General features: G+C 42.0%; 1 protein-coding gene across 1 annotated transcript in view; it reads left to right on the top strand.

Annotated features, from left to right (window-relative positions):
- Positions 1 to 18,371, top strand: part of AHCYL1 (adenosylhomocysteinase like 1) — an 810,468-nt gene extending 792,097 nt beyond the window's left edge. The window contains exon 17 of the mRNA XM_040337629.1: positions 14,997 to 18,371. Within this exon, the coding sequence (XP_040193563.1) occupies positions 14,997 to 15,003 (7 nt within the window). The 3' untranslated portion in view covers positions 15,004 to 18,371. The remainder of the gene's footprint in view (positions 1 to 14,996) is intronic.
- Positions 18,372 to 20,375: the final 2,004 nt, after the last annotated feature.

Here is a 20,375-nt window from a genome sequence, read left to right as displayed (position 1 = left end):
ATAGGTTCCTTTAAGCTAGTGCATTGTTGGTTCACTTACCTTTTCCTTCGATTTTCCCTTCTAAATGTTTTTTGTTTTCTTTGTTTGAATTTCTCACTTCCTGTTTCTCCTCAGTAAGCTTTCCACCATCATCCGAGCGGTGGAAAGTCATTTAGAACAGCTTACTGAACACATTACTGAGGAGGAACAGGAAGTGAGAAATTCAGACAAAGAAAAAAAACATTTAGAAGGGAAATTGAAGGAAAAGGTAAGTGAACCAACAATGCACTAGCTTAAAGGAAAATAAAAAATGAAAAATAAAAAATGAACCTTTAGGCCCCGTACACACGACCGGATCCATCCGCTGATATTTGTCCGACGGACAGTTTCAGCGGACAGATCCGGTCGTGTGTAGGCACGACCGGACAATTGTCCGGGAGATTGGACAGTTTCCAGCGGATCAAAATTTCTTAGCATGCTAAGAAATCTATCCACTGGAAACCTGTCCGTCGGACGTGTTCGGTCGTCCGTACAGACTCACCGGACACGTCCGACCGACCGCCATCCCTTGCATTCGACGCATGCGTGAAAGCTTTGAACTTCAAGGCCGCCCACGTCGCCGTCGCGACCACACCCCGCGTATTGTTTACGCGCGGATTTCTGTCTGATGGTGTGTACAACCATCAGACAGAAATCTCCGGGCGGACATGTCCGCTGAAAACGGTCCGGTGGACCATTTTCAGCGGATTGTCCGTCCGTGTGTACGGGGCCTAACAACCCCTTTAATCCTATACCATCTGACTAAAAACGTATATGCCTGTTCTTGAATGCGACTTGCTATAGAGAGGATCTGTGAGCTAGTGAGATAACCCTATTAATTTGCTGTCTTGAAAAATAAATTTGTAGGTCCACCTCCCATCAACGTATATGTGAAGATATATGACCTCCTGAAGGCTTGATAATCTATTTGTATAAAAGTGACAGCAGATATGGTACATGTTTTCCCTCTGCACATATGCACTCAAAGAATGTCAGTGGCCTAGAATGTATTCCTGGATCTGGTACGGACTAAATAATGAGACAATTAAAAGGGCTCAAAGGGGGCTGTGATAGGCTGGATAATGAGGCAGTATCCGGGGTCAGTTTGACCCCCAGGTATTTCATAAAAGACTAAACTCATTTAAACTGATAGATGCCTTGTAGCTTAGTGATACACTTTGTGGGAAGAAGAATACTCATCGCTTCACATTTAGCATAATTTATAGAAAAGTTAGAAAGATGCTCATACTGAACAAAGACGTGAATGTTTTAACATTTTTCTAGCCCACAATCACAATCCCAACTAATGTTTTCTAGGGCAGGTAGCTGGCTCTGTGGACTAATAATACACCCTGTTCCAAATTATTATGCCAATGATATTTTTCTTATTTACCTAAATAATTTATGTAAACAACAGTCAGCATAATTCTCATGTTATCAACTATTAAGAGTACAATTCAAATTTTATTGAACAAACCTCCTAAAGTTTCAAAACACTTTATAGGTTGTAAAGAACTGAAAATTGTCATTTGTTGTGCATTATTACTGAAATCAAAAGCTATTTCAATCAAACGTTGAACAACATTTTAACTTTTTAAACATTTTAACATACAGTATCCCGTTACATTTTAACATAGGACCTCTTATTTGATAGCAGCTTCACAAGTCTTGCATCCATTGAACTTGTGAGTTTTTTGACAGTTTCTGCTTGAATTTGTTTGCAAGATGTCAGAATAGCCTCCCAGAGCTGTTGTTTGGATGTAAACTGCCTCCCACTCTCATAGATCATTTGCTTGAGGATGCTCCAAAGGTTCTCAATAGAATTTAGGTCAGAGGAGAATGGAGGCCACACCATGACTTGCTTTCCTTTTATCCTCATAGCACTCATTGATGCAGAGGTGTTCTTTGCAGCATGAGATGGTGCATATGCATGAAGATGATTTTATTACGGAAAGCATAGTTCTTCCTTCTGTACCAGGGATGGAAGTGGTCAGTCAGGAACTCCAAATACTTTGCAGAGGTCATCTTTACACCTTCAGGGACCCTACAGGGGCCGACCAGCTCTCTTCCCATGATTCCAGCCCTAAACATGACTCCACCACCGCATTGCTGACGTTGCAGCCTTGTTGGAACAGGGTTGGCCGTCCATCTGGACCATTGATATGGAGATATCAGGCTGTACACAGAGCACACAGCCATGTCTCCTTGTGCTAATAAGCACACATTTTGTCTTTTTAATATAATGCATCTAAAGCTAAAATTCACTCACCTTTCATTCGCTTTCCCATTCATTCAATAACTAAACATCACCGCACTGTTATGTTCTTATCTCAGCATCCCAGCATCACTGGTCGCCAAGAGCCTCACGGCTCCTTTTTATTAAAATCCCCCCAGGAAGTGATGTCACCATCACAAGAAGAAGTTAACAGGAAATGATGTAAAAGCAATGTCAGCTCCACGCAGGAAGATGACCTTTACAGGAAAATTACCATACAAGGATATCCCTTCCAACAGGGTTGTTTAAATACATGCAATACATGAATACAACACAATACAATGATGGCTAAAGTCTTGGGTGTGTCCGGGCAGGGAAAGCGTGTATGCTCTTGGCAAACAAAGCCGTATTGTTTTAAAACATGGCCACTTTCCCTGACTCTGAAAACGCTCATAAGCTCTCGTATTACCGCTGATAGAAATCCTTATTTTGCGCTAATCCATAGAATAACGTATATCCGGATTATACTATTATTGCTTGTGGAAGGGAGGCTATCTGCAGGCACACACTACAAATCCCGACCATGCTGATCAGACACAGCAGAGACAAGAGCGCACATCCGCCTATAACCAATAATGTTCTTGCAGAGCGAGCATATCCCCTCCTCAACGATCATCCACGCTAATGCACAGAAGGCCCTTTCGTCGGTGGACATATGCCCACTCTGCAAACATCACACTCCAACCTCAAGACGTTTCCCACTACCAGACGGGATTCAACCAGCCTCAGACTGCCCAGTCAGCTGTTAGAGCGGGTTGCGGAAGTACTAACACTGGGTGACACTATGACAATACATATTAAATACATCTTGAAATCTCCACGACAGTGCCTCCCTTTTTTTGTCATATGCTCCCTTGTGTTCCTCGAATCTTGATAGTCTTCTTACACCTGGAAATGAATCAGTCCTTACAGTCCATAAAAAGGAAAACACGGCTTGACATGTAGACTCTGTTCTTCAGGAGCATGACTTATAAGGAGGACACGACATGGTGAGCTGTAGTAATTGACGATCGGTCTAGGATCATCTGTGTGTCTTGTGCGGGGGTCCGGCTTCGGAGCGTCTCATCAAGGAAGATGTGTCATCTGCTTGGGCTCTGGTCACGCGTCCAATCAGGCAACAGGAGCACTCATCACGACATAGAAAGAATAGAAATAAAAACGACATGAGTATATATAGTCCTACCTCCTTTAACCATGTTCCGCTGTGAAATAAAAAAATGTAATCCCCTCAGATTCCCAGACTCTTAAAAGGATTCCCAACCTTCACTTATCTATAGCTCTGGCTTTGCCTTGCAGGGATCTAAACCTTATCCAATTGGGCCTGAACTTTGTCACCAGTATCTCCGATCCAGGTATAACAATCTTTATTTATAAATTCCCATAAACCCCCCTTGGACTGAGGGATCTTCCTTGTAGCTTCAACAGTTACATGAAACTTCCCATCCACAATGAGAATTGTTCAATTGTATCAGAAGCTCAAGCCTCCACCTTGTACATACAGGAAACCATGCCCAGACCCGGTCGGGGTTGGTGAACAATTTTCTTCTAGCTGTCCTTGCCATTCCCAATTTCTCTCGCACCATCAGATCCTTGCGATCGGCTGCGACATAAGATGCTGGGACGAGTTTCACCATCGCGCATGAACCGCTTGCATTGGGGGAATTACCTTATAAGCTGTAGATCCGCATAAGCACCAAACTAAAGTTCAAACACACTTGTGGGCTACCTAGTTGTCCCGATACCCAGACCGACAAGAGGCAGAGCTATTAAAACTATAACCATTTTTACCTTGTGTATGTGTATTGTTAAATTCCATTGACAAGTGTCTGTTCGGAGTCCTCACTAGTTTGTCAAAACTTCTCATACCCATAATAACATCATAAATGGCATGTACCACTGTCATCGCTAAAGCTCGGTGGAGACTCAGAACAGAACCAGCAATCGGTCCTGTTCGCTTTCTGAGCTAGTCAGGGAATACACTTTAAATGATAACTTGGGATGCATTTCATTGTTATTCTTGCTAGAATTTACTAAACAATATAGATAAACAAATACACTCCTCATTCTTTGGTGTGGTTGAGCCGCTTCTTGCAGTGGCTGGCGTGGTCTCGTCCCTCAAGCTTCTTTACAACGACCCAGTCACCATCTGGGGTGCAATACCTGGAACCATTGAAAGGTTCTTAGCATCTGGGATGGGAACCTACTTCGCTAGACTGCTGCTTGCTGATTCGAATTCCATCTAAGAAAGACAGTCTTGGCACAAATTTGGTTAGAATTACAGAGGTTAGTGTTATTCGTTACTTTTATTTATCCACCATTTTCTTCCTCATTACAGACTGAAGGAAGAAATGTGTGGTGCAGGAAAAAAAAACAATGAAATAGCTTTATGATACTTTTACCTCCTTAGACTCGTGCATTTATCCATGTGTACAGCTGTCTACATACACCTGCTCTCTATGTACACACACTTTCAGAAACTCCTTGGACCTGAAAAATACTTATAAGCAAAATGATTACTCTATCCTTCATATTTAACCTGCAAAGAATGGTAAACAAAAAACATTGGTAAAATTGTCAATGACATTCTTTCAAAACCAACTCAACAAAACCCTCTGTAACCCTTACTTTTCCCGTTCCTACAAAAATACAACAGCCGTGACGAATAGGAGGATCGCCACGGTAAGTTTGAACATATTTACGTTACTACATACAAACATTCAGATACAAATGTGTTTGAGATACTTCACAGTTTCCAAAACCAAAATGAAAAAAACAAAACAGACAGAATTCTCCTTTCACTCTTTCAGCAATAGAAAAAAATACAATGGGAAAAACATGAGAGCAGCTTGAGAACCTTTCATGGACCAGCCATACAAAGTTCAAACAGGCATGAGAATTTTAACCACAGTTCCTCCTCTGAGAATCACAAAAACGTGTACTACACATCCATCAACACACTCATCATTACAGATTTCTGAAGCCACAGCTGAACTAGTATCCTTGGACCACCTATGTCAATCTTTTTGGCTGGTGGCTGGTCCCCCCAGTGTGAACCGGCTCTAATACTGCAAAGTCAGCTAACCCACAATAGCTTACATTCCTATAAATGAAAACAGAGAAACCCAGACACCACCTGCGTGGAGTTTGCATGTTCTCCCTGTGTCAGTTTCCTCTGGGTACTCTGGTTTTCTCCCACACTCCAAAATGGTGGATGAAATCTGGACCACCGCAAGATGACCGACAAAAAGCCAGGCCACAACAAAATGGTGCCATTAACATATGCAATGCAGTTGTTCCCCGCCAAAACCAGCATTTCCTCCCTACTAGCCAAAACCTTTCCTCACAAGAACTGAGAAACATGGGACATCAAAAATGAACACTTAAATACAAAAAAAAAAAAAAACACAAGACCACATGGGTTTCCACATACAAAGGAAAACAAAAATGGTGTCCACCAGATTTTAACACAGAAAAGACCGCACTACTCAATTTGCACCAAACATCGAATTCTGCCCCAAAGGCTGAGAAATTTCATCAGCAAGATAACTGAAGAATGCCACAGCACAGTCACATGGTATCACGCCCAACAAGATGGCTGCATGGAAAAGCCAGGCCACACAACAAAATGGCGCCATTAACGCATGCAATGCAGTTCCTGCCAAAACCAGCACAAACCTCCCTAAAATCTTTCTCCACAAAGCTACACACCTGAGACACCACATCAGCACTTACAAACATGGGACATCAAATGAACATTTAACCCATAGACAAACACTTTAGGTTACTTCAACTCGGACCCTTGGCCAACTAAACAGCACATTCAAAAAATGTTAGTTATATGAAACACAAATTAAAACATACACTCCTGTCCCTACCCAAGTTCATATCCACACTGTGGCATCAGCCCCCAAACACACACAGCACAATGCTGACTGCATGCCTGCTCAGATCATCAGAGTCCCCTTCTCTCAGGGCGTAGCCCCTCGAACACAAAACTCCTGCATGCTATTGTTTACAGAGAGTAACCAACTTTCACCATTTCACCATGCTGGCTGCCCCTCCCCCACTAAATCTCATGGCGCACAGGAACAAGACTTTGAGAAATACAAACAGCTCAGCCAAACACACACATTGCAGGCCGAATAATCCCACATCTATACCTACATTTCATCCACAATATACAGTTTCCATATGCATTCACATAGGCACACTCGGGCACACAATCAAAATCACACATACACGATCAAATTCATAGCATTATTTAAAAAAAATATGACAAATGTGTTATTTTGTAAAGTAGAGCCCCCCACGCATTGGAACGTAGATCTATTCTCCCCCATCTCAACCCGATGCTTAACCCCCCTGGCGGTATTCCCGAGTCTGACTCGGGGTGAGCTTTTCATACCAAAAGCGGTAACCCCGAGTCAGACTCGGGCTCGCCTCGCTGCAGCAGCAGACAAAGTTACTTACCTTGTCCCTGGATCCAGCGATGCCATCGCGCTGTGTGAGCGAGCGGGACCTCGCTCGATTCACACAGCATCCTCCTGTGCCGCCGATCTCTGTAAACAAACACCTTACATACAGTATACTGTAATCTTACAGATTACAGTACTGTATGTAAAAAATACACACCCCCCTTGTCCCTAGTGGTCTGCCCAGTGCCCTACATGTTCTTTTATAAAATAAAAACTGTTCTTTCTCCCTGCAAACTGTAGATTGTCCATAGCAACCAAAAGTGTCCCTTTATGTCAAAAATGGTTTTAGATCCGCTAGAAAACAGCAATAATAAATTATAATCAATTCATCATAAAAAAAAATAATGACAGCGACAATTCTGCAACTGAGCAAATTTCAGTGATTTTGAGTTGATTACATTATTGAATAATTTTTATTAGAATTATATTATTATTTGTTATAATTATTTATAATTATTTATTATATTATAATTTATAATTTTGTTTTAAAAAAAATGTCATACCCGGGATGCCTGCTAGTCTCTTGTTTGGTCAGATTTAAGTGAGTTATTCCTAAAAATTACAGACCTACAGTATAAAACACCAAATTTCCTTGCAAATAATGGTACCGCTTTCAGCATCTTTTTTCTGAAAGAATCATACCGCCAGGGAGGTTAAAGGGGCCCTATCTACTCCTAGGGTCCTGACTCGCCAAGCTGATATGGAGATATCAGGCTGTACACAGAGCACACAGCCATTTCTCCTTGTGCTAATAAGCACACATTTTGTCTTTTTGATTGGATTAGATTGGATTGGAATAAATACTTATAGAGCGCCGAATGCGAGTTGTGAAACTCGCGTCTAATCGCTTACCAACAAGCTGGGGGTATCCAGTTCCCAAGAGCAAAAAGAGGAAACTAGGACATCTAAGTAAAAGAGGGGAACAGACAAGAAATAAACAGAAATATAAAAAGAAGGGGGGGGGGGTGTCATGGCACAAAAAGCCTATCCCTACTCCCTGACTATGGACCGCAGCCTGGGATTAAGGCAGCGTCCTGCTAAGGGCTTGGAAGGCCAAGTCTCTATCTGTAGGCTTGTGAAAAAAGAAGTGTTTTCAAGCCCTTACGGAAGGCCATCAAGGAGGAGGATGCTCGGAGCTGATGAGGAAGCTGGTTCCAAAGAGAGTTCCCCATTGTTTGGAGCCGGCGGCCACCTTTTGAAGCTGATCGACTAGATTGAATAATTGCTAACAGGGCGTCAGTCGAGCGAAGCTCTCTGGGTGGACAGTAGTGTTGTGTCATATTTGATATAATGCATCTTAACCACTTGCCGACCGCCGCATGTATATGTACGTCCACAGAATGGCACGTACAGGCAGATGGGCGTACATGTACGTCCCTGCCTTTCCGCGGGTCGGGGGTCCGATCGGGACCCCCCCCCCCCGCTACATGCGGCGGTCGGATTCCCGTGGGGAGCGATCCGGGACGACGGCGCGGCTATTCGTTTATAGCCGCTCCGTCGCAATCGCTCCCCGGAGCTGAAGAACGGGGAGAGCCATATGTAAACACGGCTTCCCCGTGCTTCACTGTGGCGGCTGCATCGATCGAGTGATCCCTTTTTATAGGGAGACTTGATCGATGATGTCAGTCCTACAGCCACACCCCCCTACAGTTGTAAACACACACTAGGTGAACCCTAACTCCTACAGCGCCCCCTGTGGTTAACTCCCAAACTACAACTGTCATTTTCACAATAAACAATGCAATTTAAATGCATTTTTTGCTGTGAAAATGACAATGGTCCCAAAAATGTGTCAAAATTGTCTGAAGTGTCCGCCATAATGTCACAGTCACGAAAAAAATCGCTGATCGCCATTAGTAGTAAAAAAAAAAATTAATAAAAATGCAATAAAACTATGCCCTATTTTGTAAACGCTATAAATTTGGCGCAAACCAATCGATAAACGCCTTTTGCGATATTTTTTTACCAAAAATAGGTAGAAGAATACGTATCGGCCTAAACTGAGGAAAAAAAATGTTTATATATGTTTTTGGGGGATATTTATTATAGCAAAAAGTAAAAAATATTGCATTTTTTTCAAAATTGACGCTCTATTTTTGTTTATAGCGCAAAAAATAAAAACCGCAGAGGTGATCAAATACCACCAAAAGAAAGCTCTATTTGTGGGGAAAAAAAGGACGCCAATTTTGTTTGGGAGTCACTTTGCACGACCGCGCAATTGTCTGTTAAAGCGACGCAGTGCCGAATCGCAAAACCTGGCCTGGGCATTTAGCAACAAAATGGTCCGGGGCTTAAGTGGTTAAGCTAAAATTTACTCACCTTTCATTCTCTTTCTCATTCATTCAATAACCAAACATCACCACACGGTTATGTTCTCATCTCAGCATCCCAGCATTACTAGTCGCCCAGAGCCTCACGGCTCCTTTTCATTAAAATCCCCCCAGGAACTGATGTCGCCATCACAAGAAGAAGTTAACAGGAAATGATGTAAAAGAAATGTCCACCCAGGAAGAAGACCGTTACAGGAAAATTACCATACAAGGATATTCCTTCCTACAGGGTTATTTAAATACATACAATACATGAATACAACACAATACAATGATGGCTAAAGTCTTATGGGCGTGTCCGGGCAGGAAAAGCGTGTATGCTAGTGAAAAAAATAAAAACAGTAAAGATATTGCTGGCGCAAATGAAAATATACTATATTATAATGGTGGGTGTGCTGCAATCAAGAAAGAAGGGTCAAGACACCTGATGGTGCCTGGTCCTTTAAAGCGGTTCTCCACCCTAAAGTGGAGTCCCGCTGATCGGAACCCTCCCCCCTCCGGTGTCACATTTGACACCTTTCAGGGGGGAGGGGGGTGCAGATACCTGTCTAAAGACAGGTATTTGCACCCACTTCCGGCCACACGCTACGGGCAAAAGACGGGTTTTTCTGACTTCCCGTCTGTCGCCCGTTGTGTGCTGGGAACACTCGGCTCCCAGCACACAGCGTGTGAGCCAATCGGCGGGCGCAGCGCGACTCGCGCATGCACCGTAGGGAACCGGGCAGTGAAGCCGCAGCGCTTCACTTCCTGGTTCCCTCAGCGTGGATGGCAGGGGGAGCAGCAGAGAGACGAGCGATCGCTCGTGCTCTGCTGCGATCGGCGCTGGACTCCAGGACAGGTAAGTGTCCTAATATTAAAAGTCAGCAGCTGCAGTATTTGTAGCTGCTGGCTTTAATATTTTTTCCCCATGGCACATCCGCTTTAAGGAATGTGTGTGGTAAGTGAATTGCGCTCCCCTTTTTAACTCGTCTATCACCACCTATTTCTAGGTACTGGTTAAATTATTGGTCCTCAATACATATCACCTCTGTTTAAATAAATATGCAGATATTCTCCTCAAGAAAGTTATAAAAGCACACAAAAAAACGTAAAACCATATAAAGCTTGTATGAATCTGCTTATGCAGTTATGACATAGTGCTCATATAATACATAAGTGCCCTTGTCCAAAATGTAAAGGGTGACTGCCCACCAAGGCAAACAAGTGTTATGATAAAAAATGAAAAAAATATATTATACTGTATATAAAAAAAAAACATATGGATGTGACAATTAGATAGAGGGATTGCAAAATTGGTCCTCTATTCAAGTCCCAATGTGCTGATCAGATATTCATATAAGTGCTTCTCCCGTGAGCTTATAACACAGCGATAATGACACCACTTCTGTGATATTCCCGTCACCGCTAGAAATGGCCACTCACCAGATCTCAATCAATAAAATGCCTTTGGTTCATTCCCAGGATAACCACTCCTCTTACACGTCTGTTCACCAATTGCCAGATGCATTGAATATGCCAATGGGGTCTCTCCTACAATGGCTCATAAAAAAGAGGAGTGCCCCTCATGGTGTAGTACGTAAAAAATTGTATTGACTACTTAAAAACAAACAGGTATTGCACTCACATTTAGATGTGCCCGTATGCCGGCACCAAGCTTCTCCAACCGTGTATGCAAAGCAAAAATTGGCAAAAATTTAAGGTAAAAGTCGTTCCTTTCAAGTTCCCCCAGCGCCTACCTCACGATCAGCGTGTGGTTTTGTGGGTATCAGCAGCCTCTACGTGTTTCGCAATCAATATTGCATCCTGAGCATCCTTATTTTGCGCTATTCCATAGAATAACGTATATCCGGATTATACTATTATTGCTTGTTAGAGGGAGGCTATCTGCAGGCACGCGCTATGAATCCCGACCATGCTGATTAGACACAGCAGAGACAAGAGTGCACATCCGTCTATAACCAATAATGTTCTTGCAGAGCGAGCATATCCCCTCCTCAATGATCGTCCGTGCTAGAGCACAGAGGGCCCTTTCGTCGGTGGACATATGCCCACTCTGCAAACATTACACTCCAACCTCAAGACATTTCCCACTACCAGACAGGATTCAACCAGCCTCAGACTGCCCCAGTCAGCTCTTAAGAGCAGGTTGCGGAAGTACTAACACTGGGTGACACTATGACATCACATATTAAATACATCTTGAAATTTCCACGACAACCATCCAGGGTTGCACGGCACTCATCAATGAACAGGACTGTTTGAAAACAGTCTGTGCTCTGAATCGGCCACAAATCTCTTAATAGTGTGATGATCATGCTTAAGTTTTCATGAAATATCTAATGTTTTCATACCTCCTCCAAGGCAATGAACTATTTCACTCTTTTCGGCAGCAGAGAGATCCTTTTTCTTCCCCATATTGCTTGAAAATGGTGCTCTGCTTAATAATGGGGAACACCCTCCTTTTTCCTTTAATTGGGCTCACCTGGCAATCTAATTATCACAGGTGTCCGAGATTGTTTTCAGTGATCAAAAAGCCGAGACACAATGCCATTCATGAGTTAAACTGGAAAACAAAATTTTTAATCTTTGTGACACCACATTTTCATAATAATTTGGAACAGGGTGTAAATGTAATAACTAATAACTTTTTGCCAGACACAGAACTGTAGGGGGGCCAGCAAGCAAATTAAAATGTAATAGTTATGTTATAGTTATTCTCACATGAGGCAGCTATGTAACTAAAATAGCCTGTGGTGACCTAAAACAGGAGGCGTTTTGGGCTTACCAGACCTTCTCCTGTATTATAAAGCTGTTGAAATAACAAGAATTCTGAACTGAAACACAAAAGATAAAGGGGCAGATCCACAAAAGAATTACGCCGGCGTATCTATTGATAAGCCGCATACATTTTAAAGTTCCCGCGCCGTATCTTTGTTTTGTATCTACAAAAACAAGATACAACGGCATCTGGGATCGATCCGACAGGCGTACGTCTTAGTACGCCGTCGGATCTTAGGTGCATTTTTTCCGCCGGCCGCTAGGTGGCGTTTCCGTCGAATTCCGCATCGAGTATGCAAATTAGCTAGTTACGGCAATCCACGAACGTGCGTCCAGCCGGCGCATTTTTTTACGTCGTTTGCGCTCGGCTTTTTCCGGCGTATAGTTAAAGCTGCTATATGGTGGCGTACTCAATGTTAAGTATGGCCATCGTTCCGGCGTCGAAAATTTTTATTTTTTACGTTGTTTGCGTAAGTCGTTCGCGAATAGGAATTTGCGTAGAATGACGTCACCGTCGGAAGCATTGGCTTGTTCTGGTTTAATTTCGAGCATGCGCACTGGGATACCCTCACGGATGGCGCATGCGCCGTTAAAAAAAACTTTGTTTACGTCGGGTCACGGCGTATTTACATAAAACACGCCCCCATCACAGCCATTTGAATTCCGCGCCCTCACGCTGCCAAAGATACACTACGCCGCCGTAACTTACGGCGCAAATTCTTTGAGAATTCGAAAAAAAAATAAGTTAAGGCGGCGTAGTGTATCTTAGATACGCTACACCCGGCGGAGAGAAGCGCCGATCTACGTGGATCTGCCCCAAAGTATATGTATCGCTCCAAAAAAAAAACTATGGATGGGAGAATGCATCCTTGCTATCATAGAGAACTTTTGGATTGCACCCAAGCTTCAGAAGTTTTCCCATGAAAGAATAGAGATAAGAATGGAGATAATTTCAACTAAAACATATTCTTCATATTAAAGCTGATTGTCATGTTTCCTGTGACATTAAATAGTTTGTTTGGACCAAGCTGATCCAAACAACCATTTTTCTTTACCAAGTGCTGCACTGGCTCTAAGCACTGTATGTACTGCATATAGCTTCAGCTACATAGAATGCACAGTGCTGGGTTCCAGCTGTGAGACAGAGACTTCCCTTCTCACACCCGGAACAATATATGTAGAGTTGGTCTGAGCGGAGCTCAGCCATTCACAAGTAGCTTTGTATTCTGTGAGTCAGAGATTGTAATGTCATCAGCCCACTTCTCTGCCTTAACTAATCAGAGGAAGCTCTGTAAAAAATAAATAAAATTGGGGCTATTTATTACAGCAAAAAGTACAAAATATTGTTTTTTGTTTATAGCGCAAAAAATAAAAACCGCAGAGATGATCAAATACCACCAAAAGAATGCTCTATTTGTGGGGAAAAAAGGACATCAATTTTGTTTGGGTACAGCATTGCACAACTCCTCTGCCGCTCCAGAGGAGCGGAGGGAGGTGAGGAGAGCGGCACAGGCACAGATTGATTGGTGGATTGAGCTTCCACTCTTACTGGGATCCATCTGTATGGGACAAGAGAGGAACTGGTTTGGGAAGAGCAGAGACTGTGGCTGGGTTATATGCCATAAGCTGTTTTGATCTCGTTCACGAGATCAAGAAATCTGGTAAGCGGCAGTGATACCTGAGGTGGCAGCTTTTATATCCATTGGGGATTATCACGTTTTCCTTGGGTGTTTCGTTTATCATCACGGCATTTCACTTTTGGAAAGGAACTTATGCGCACTGGATACATTGGACTTTATTTTTGGACTATTTCTATTTTTTGTGTACACTGTCATTTAGTTGCATATTTTGATATTAATTGCACATAGAAGTGACAGGTTCTTGCGAGCAGTCAATGTCATTCAGACATTCCACTGACAGGAACTGTCTCATTGGGTATTAGGATTCAATCCATTATTTTCACCCACTTTTTCTCTTAAGGGGAATAGTGGGTGATCTTTAGCATATACACAGGGTGTGGTCTTTTTTGGTTCCTATACCAATTTTTAATGTTCTATTTTTTGCACATCTAATTTTATATTGCAGCGCAGCCTTTTTTTTAATACATTTATTCACGATTCCCCCAAGTGGAAACTTGGGGAAAAAAACAATCTTTTCATCTTTCTATTTTAAAAGAAATAAAATAAAATCAAATGTTGTCAGAAATTTAAGCCAAAATGTATTCTCCTACATATCTTTGGTAAAATAAAATCCTGTTAAGTGTATAATAATTGGTTTGTGTGATCAAGGACAGATGTATGCCGATGATCATTGGATTGTGTGATCACAGATATATGTGTGCAGATGATCATTAGGACATGTGATTTTACTGGTAAATATGTGGGGGACAGGTGTTTTTGCTGTCTGGGGACATGTGTTTTGGAGACTTTGTGTGTTTACATTGTGGGGTGACACTAGGCTGGTGATCAGTGTGTAAAAAGCTGTAAAAAACAGCTCATACTCACTGATCACCAGCCGGCTGCAGCGATCCGCTCTCCTCTCCTCACTGACAACTTCTGTGTGAGGAGAGGAGAGCCAATTGCTTAGCAACAGGCTCTCTATTTACCTCACATGATAGCTGTGATTGGACACAGCCATCATGTGATCAGGAGGTTCAATCAAAGAGCCCTCCTGCCGATCGGAGATGCGCCGTGTCCGGGTGACACGAGCACATCGGGATCACGCTGCTGCACAGGCGCGCGTAATCCCCCTCCTTCTGAGGAACTTCCTGAAAGTCTACTTAGGAGGAAGAGCCCACCCGGCCGTATATATGCAGGGTGGGATGTGGTTAAAAAAATAAATAAATGTAAGGAGCCCGTAGAACATTGCATCTGTGATCAGCAATGTCCAGCTCCTACAGATTCTCTGCATATCTCATACAGGCAGGCACTTACCTGAGGGGGGGGCGCAGCAGGGGGAGAGCTACAGATAACGGAACATGTTATATGTTCCACACTAAAAACAGGTGGAAAATGTTCCAGACGTGAATTTATCCTTTAAGATGGTGTAATACATTTTTTTAAATATTGTGAAACCGTAAATAAAATATTAGCATTAAAGTAATCATTTTTTGTTTTCTAGATACTGATACTTGAAATTGGCGGATTCCAGTATACCAAGGCATCTGTGAAATCTCTAGAGCGCTTTAGAACAACCATCACCCTTCCTTATTTGTCTGTTTTTATATCATCCTCCTCTTTTTTTTTTTTTTTTTTTGCTTGTTTGTATGTTTTCTCTTTAAGTAATAGTACCTTATATGTCACAATTCAGTTAGGGCTCATTCACACTTGTGTGACTTGTCATACAACTTTGGACATAACAATTCACAGCCCATTGTTTGCAATGTTCAGATTGTTGTGACTTTGAAAAGTTGCCTGTGCTATTTTGGTGCAACTTTTGCTGCGACTGGTACAGAGAGTGTAAAGTTGCATCAGTCGCACTTTAAAGTCGCACTGAAAATTGTGCGACTTTGGGGAAGCGCTACTGTGAATGGAGCCTTATTCTGATTTACATTTAAAGCATAGTGTAAAAATCGAATTAGCAGAAAAACAGAAAAGTAGCAATTGGTAAAGAAATTGGCAAATTTAAAGTCCATCTGTCGCCAAAACATTTTTCGTTTTTAGAAAGTGGAAGAACATTAGAACCTCTGTACAATTTTGTATTGCCATCTGTGTCTCTGTTGGGGAAATTTCAACTTGCATCTTGTCCCAATGACCTCAAAGAAAGAAAAGAGAACTCTCTCCAGTAGGATCACAAATGGAAAATTAATTTGAGTTATTTCTTTTCACTCTATTTACAGGATTAGGAAGTGCAGTGTAGCTCATCTGTAATACAATATATACATGTCTATACATACACACAAACACTTCTGCCTTATTATGGGACCTGTTGACATTCCTGTTTAAATTTGTATACAGAGTGAATAATCTGAAGTAAAGCTTCAGTGTGTTTTTTTTTTTAAAACATTGAGCGGCTTTACATTTACCAAATTTGTTTTATGACCAGGCATACAAGATTGCTCTTTTAATTTTATATTGTACATGGTGTCAAGATATCACAAACAAGGCACAAGGCACATTACCGCTATTACTTGCAAACACCAGCTTTCAAAATGACAACCGGGAATTGCTTGCACAGCAAGAATAGATGTCCAAGTGTCATTATGTAAATACAATTTGTTTCATTCTATTTAATTCTTCATATGTAGATCAAATGTGTTATTTCCAAAGCAAAATACATGGAAAGAATAATCCTTTTACTGCTTTACAGAATACAAGCAAGGCTGAACTATGAGTGACTGACCCAATTCCAAAGAAGTTGGGATGCTGTGTAAAATCTTCATAAAACAGAATGCAACGATTTGCAAATATCATAAACCCATAGTTTATTTACAATAGAAATATATATCAAATGTTTAAAATGTACTATTTTAAGAAAAAAAAAAAGGTTGTGTGGAAATTGATGGCAGCAACACGTCTCAAAAAAGTTGGCACAGGGCTTTGTTTGTTACAGTGTATCATCCCTTCTTCTTTTAACAACACTGTAAATGTCTGGGAACTGAGTAGACTAGTTTCTGGAGTTTTGGGATAGGAATGTTGTCATATCCTATGTTGCCTGGTATAGGATTCTAACTGCTCAACAGTCCTGGGTTGTCTTTGTCACAATTTTCATTTCAAGATGCACCAAATATTTAGAATTGGTTAAAAGTCTGGGCTGCAGGCAGGTCAGTTAAGCACCCGGACTCTTCTACTACGAAGGAATTCTGTTGTCCTAAATGCTGTGTTGCAGTTTAGCATTGTCCTGATGAAATATTCAAGTCCTTCTCTGAAAAAGATGTCATGTGGATGGGAACATATGCTGCTCTAAAACCTGGATATATCGTTCAGCATTGATGGTGCCTTTCCAGATGTGCAAGCTGCCCAGTCTTTAATGTATTGCCAATAAAAACATCAATAACTGTAAGCACAAAGGACAGTGTACCTGCGCAAATGCAAAAAAAAAAAAATGGAGAATGATCTCTCATGGACTAACAACTAGCAATATACTAGTTGTTGGTATGGGTTGTGATACCGGCGCAAAAAACGATTAAAGTAAATGCTAATAATTATAATTACAATTGAAGTGTTTGGTCTGCTGCAGTTGTGATTTACTCCACCAGGTGGTGTAATTGTGTGAATTGTTATAAGTGTTCGTACAGTTGTACTACTGCGCTGACTTCAGTGAAATAGATAAATAAATATATATAACTAAACAACCCTTAGCAATCATAAGCAAACTTATATATTATAAAAAAGTTATCCCCAAGTTATATATTGTGATATGGTCACATATAAGATGAATAAATATGGTAAATAAAATAAGTGAAATAAATAAAATAAGATCCCCTTTGTTCACAAACTCAGAAGCGCCAATGCGCTAGCAACCAATAAATGTGTGTACAATATATATAAGTGCAACAAAACTGTAAACGATCTAGATATATAATATATATAATAGTCCGGTATATTTGTGCATTAATTCAAAGTCCTCAAAGCGTGTTTCCAGTATGTGCAGAAATTTAGTGCCTTGCTGCAATGAAATTCGTGACTTTTCCACCTTAAATGCAAGTGTCACCACCACCTCTTATTTGGCTATGCTCTCACCAGATCCAAAAAGATAAACAGCATGTAAACATATGATGTACGGATCCACTGTTGGTCCCCGGACCTCTGCGCTCCAACTCTCTATGGGTTCTTTTTTTGCTCCCAGAGAAAGAAAAATCCCATATGGTGTAGTACGTTTTGAACATTTATTCATAAAACATTAAGAAAGCAAGAAATACACTCACATTCTCTTGTGCCTAAAGCCGGCACTAGCCTGTCCAGCGTCACTGCTATCTCCCCGGCGTGCGCTCCAAGCCTCGGCCATAGTGCGTTCCAATGGGCGGAAGTGCCTGTGCTATGTCGTTGCGGAGGTCAGAGCCGTGCGGCGTGATTACAAAATCGTGGTACCCCTAGGCCTCAACGCGTTTCAAATACTCATATTCGTCCTCAGGAAGCTGTAGGTGTACCCCTTCCATTGCTATTTATACCCTAGATCTTATTGTGCCCGATTAATTGATTGTTCGTTACCGGAAGTAGTGGCGCCAGTACCGGAAGCAACGCTATCGCCATCTTGGTAATGGTAAACGGCAACTGTATTTTCGCCAGTACCGGAAGTGCCGCTGCCGCCATTTTTAATGTGGTATAGCGGTGACTATGGACAAACTTTACATCCGTGCAATATATAAGCTTTTCCTGCTTTAAGATAATTTAAAATTACTTTATTACAAATATAAAATGCAAGTTAAAAATTGTGTGTTTAAAATTTCTCCCTTACTATTAATATTAATGTACTAGCGATTTTGCACCCATATTTTATTCATATATGCCTGTTGAGTTAGATATAAACAAAAGATAAAAAATAAATAAATAAATGGGGGATAGTTTTATTGCATTTTTATTAATAATACATTTTTTACTACTAATGACAGCGATCAGCAATTTTTTTTGTGACTGCGACATTATGGCAGACACATCGGACAATTTTGACACATTTTTGGGATCATTGTCATTTTTACAGCAAAAAAAAATGCATTGTTTACTGTGAAAATGACAATTGCAGTTTAGGAGTTAACCACTAGGTGGCGCTGTCTGGGTTAAGTGTGACCTCATATGTGTTTCTAACTGTAGGGAGCGGGGCTGGACGTGTGACATCATTGATCGTCTTTCCCTATATCAGGGAACAGACGATCAATGACACTGCCACAACGAAGAACAGGGAAGGTGTGTTTACACACACCTCTCCCCATTCTTCAGTTCCAGTGACCGATCGCGGGACACCGGCTACGATCGAGTCCCGCGGGCACGGTCACTGAGCTTCGGACCGGGTTACGAGTGTGCCGCGGCGGCGCGCTCGCGACCCCACAGCTGGGCTTAAAGAGACACGTACAGGTAAGTGATTGTGCCCAGCCGTGCCATTCTGCCGACGTATATCAGCATGAAGGGGTCGTTTAGTGGTTAACAGAGTTGAACAGCCCCGCCCAGGGGGCAGTCCCTCCGGACATAACCCTCCTCCCTGCAGCATGCAGCCTCAGTTCGTAACAAGCAGTACAAACCTAAAAAGGAGGGATGGGTGCTGTGTCTGTCCATGGACGACAGAGAAAAGGATTTTACGATGAGTGCAGAAAATCCTATTTTCTCTTATCAACCATGGATGGACACAGCTCCTTAAATCTTGACAAGTGGGTCAAAAAACGAGGGGTGGGAACAGTATCAGTAAAAACAATTAAACTTCACCCCAAAACAAGCAGAGCTCCTCAACGGAGGAGGTGCAGCTTTAAACAGACGCCTGCAAAACCTTGCTGCCGAAGGAAGCAATAGAAGATGCACTCACATCAACCTTGTAAAATTTGGAAAAAGTGTGAACGGACGACCAAGTCACCGCCTTGCACACCTGTGAGACACCCAACGGATGCTTGATGTCGGAAAACCCAGGAAGCACCAATTGCCCTGTTCGAATGTGCCGTGATCGGAAAGGGGGGCACCCGCCCACTAAGAGCGTAGGCCTGTATGACGGTCTGCTTGATCCACCGAGAAATGGTGGCTGACGAGACCGTCAGGCCCTTTTGTGGACCAGACACCGACACAAAAACAGAGTCAGATCTCCGAAATTGAGCCGTAGCAGACAGGTACCACGCCGAGGACATAAGGATCAAAGAACAATGTCCTCATTCAGGTGAAAGGCCAAACCATCTTCGGAAGAAAGGAAGGTTGCAGGCATAACACCTTCTTATCCTTATGGAGGATCAAGTATGGCGACATGCAAGATAAAGCCGCCAACTCGGAAATCCTTTTGACAGAAGTAATGGCCACTAAAAAGGCCACCTTCTGAGATAGTGTCAAGAGAGGAAACGCTCTGATATTTCCAAAGGGAGTTTCCCGAAGAACCGAGATCACCAGAGTCAAAAGTCATGGGAGAAGAGGTGGTTCAAGAGGGGGAAGTAAATGATGAACACAAAGGTACCCACCAGAGAATGGGCCGCCAAAAGCCGCTGGAATCTGTCCCTTAATGGTGCTTAACCTTCAGCCCCGGACCATATTGCTGGTCAAAGACCAGGCCACTTTTTGCGATTCGGCACTGCATCGCTTTAACTGACAATTGCGCGGTCGTGCGACATGACTCCCAAACAAAATTGGCGTTCTTTTTTTCCCACAAATAGAGCTTTCTTTTGGTGGTATTTGATCACCTCTGCGGTTTTTATTTTTTGCGCTATAAACAAAAATAGAGCGACAATTTTGAAAAAAAATAATATTTTTTACTTTTTGCTATAATAAATACCCCACAAAAATATATAAAAAAAACATTTTTTTCCCTCAGTTTAGGCCGATATGTATTCTTCTACATATTTTTCGTCAAAAACAATCGCAATAATAGGGGATA

The sequence above is a fragment of the Rana temporaria genome, chromosome 2 (assembly GCF_905171775.1).
Source record: "Rana temporaria chromosome 2, aRanTem1.1, whole genome shotgun sequence".
Lineage (NCBI taxonomy): Eukaryota > Metazoa > Chordata > Amphibia > Anura > Ranidae > Rana > Rana temporaria.
Note: the sequence above shows the minus strand (reverse complement) of the source record. Positions and strands in the feature narration are given on the sequence as shown.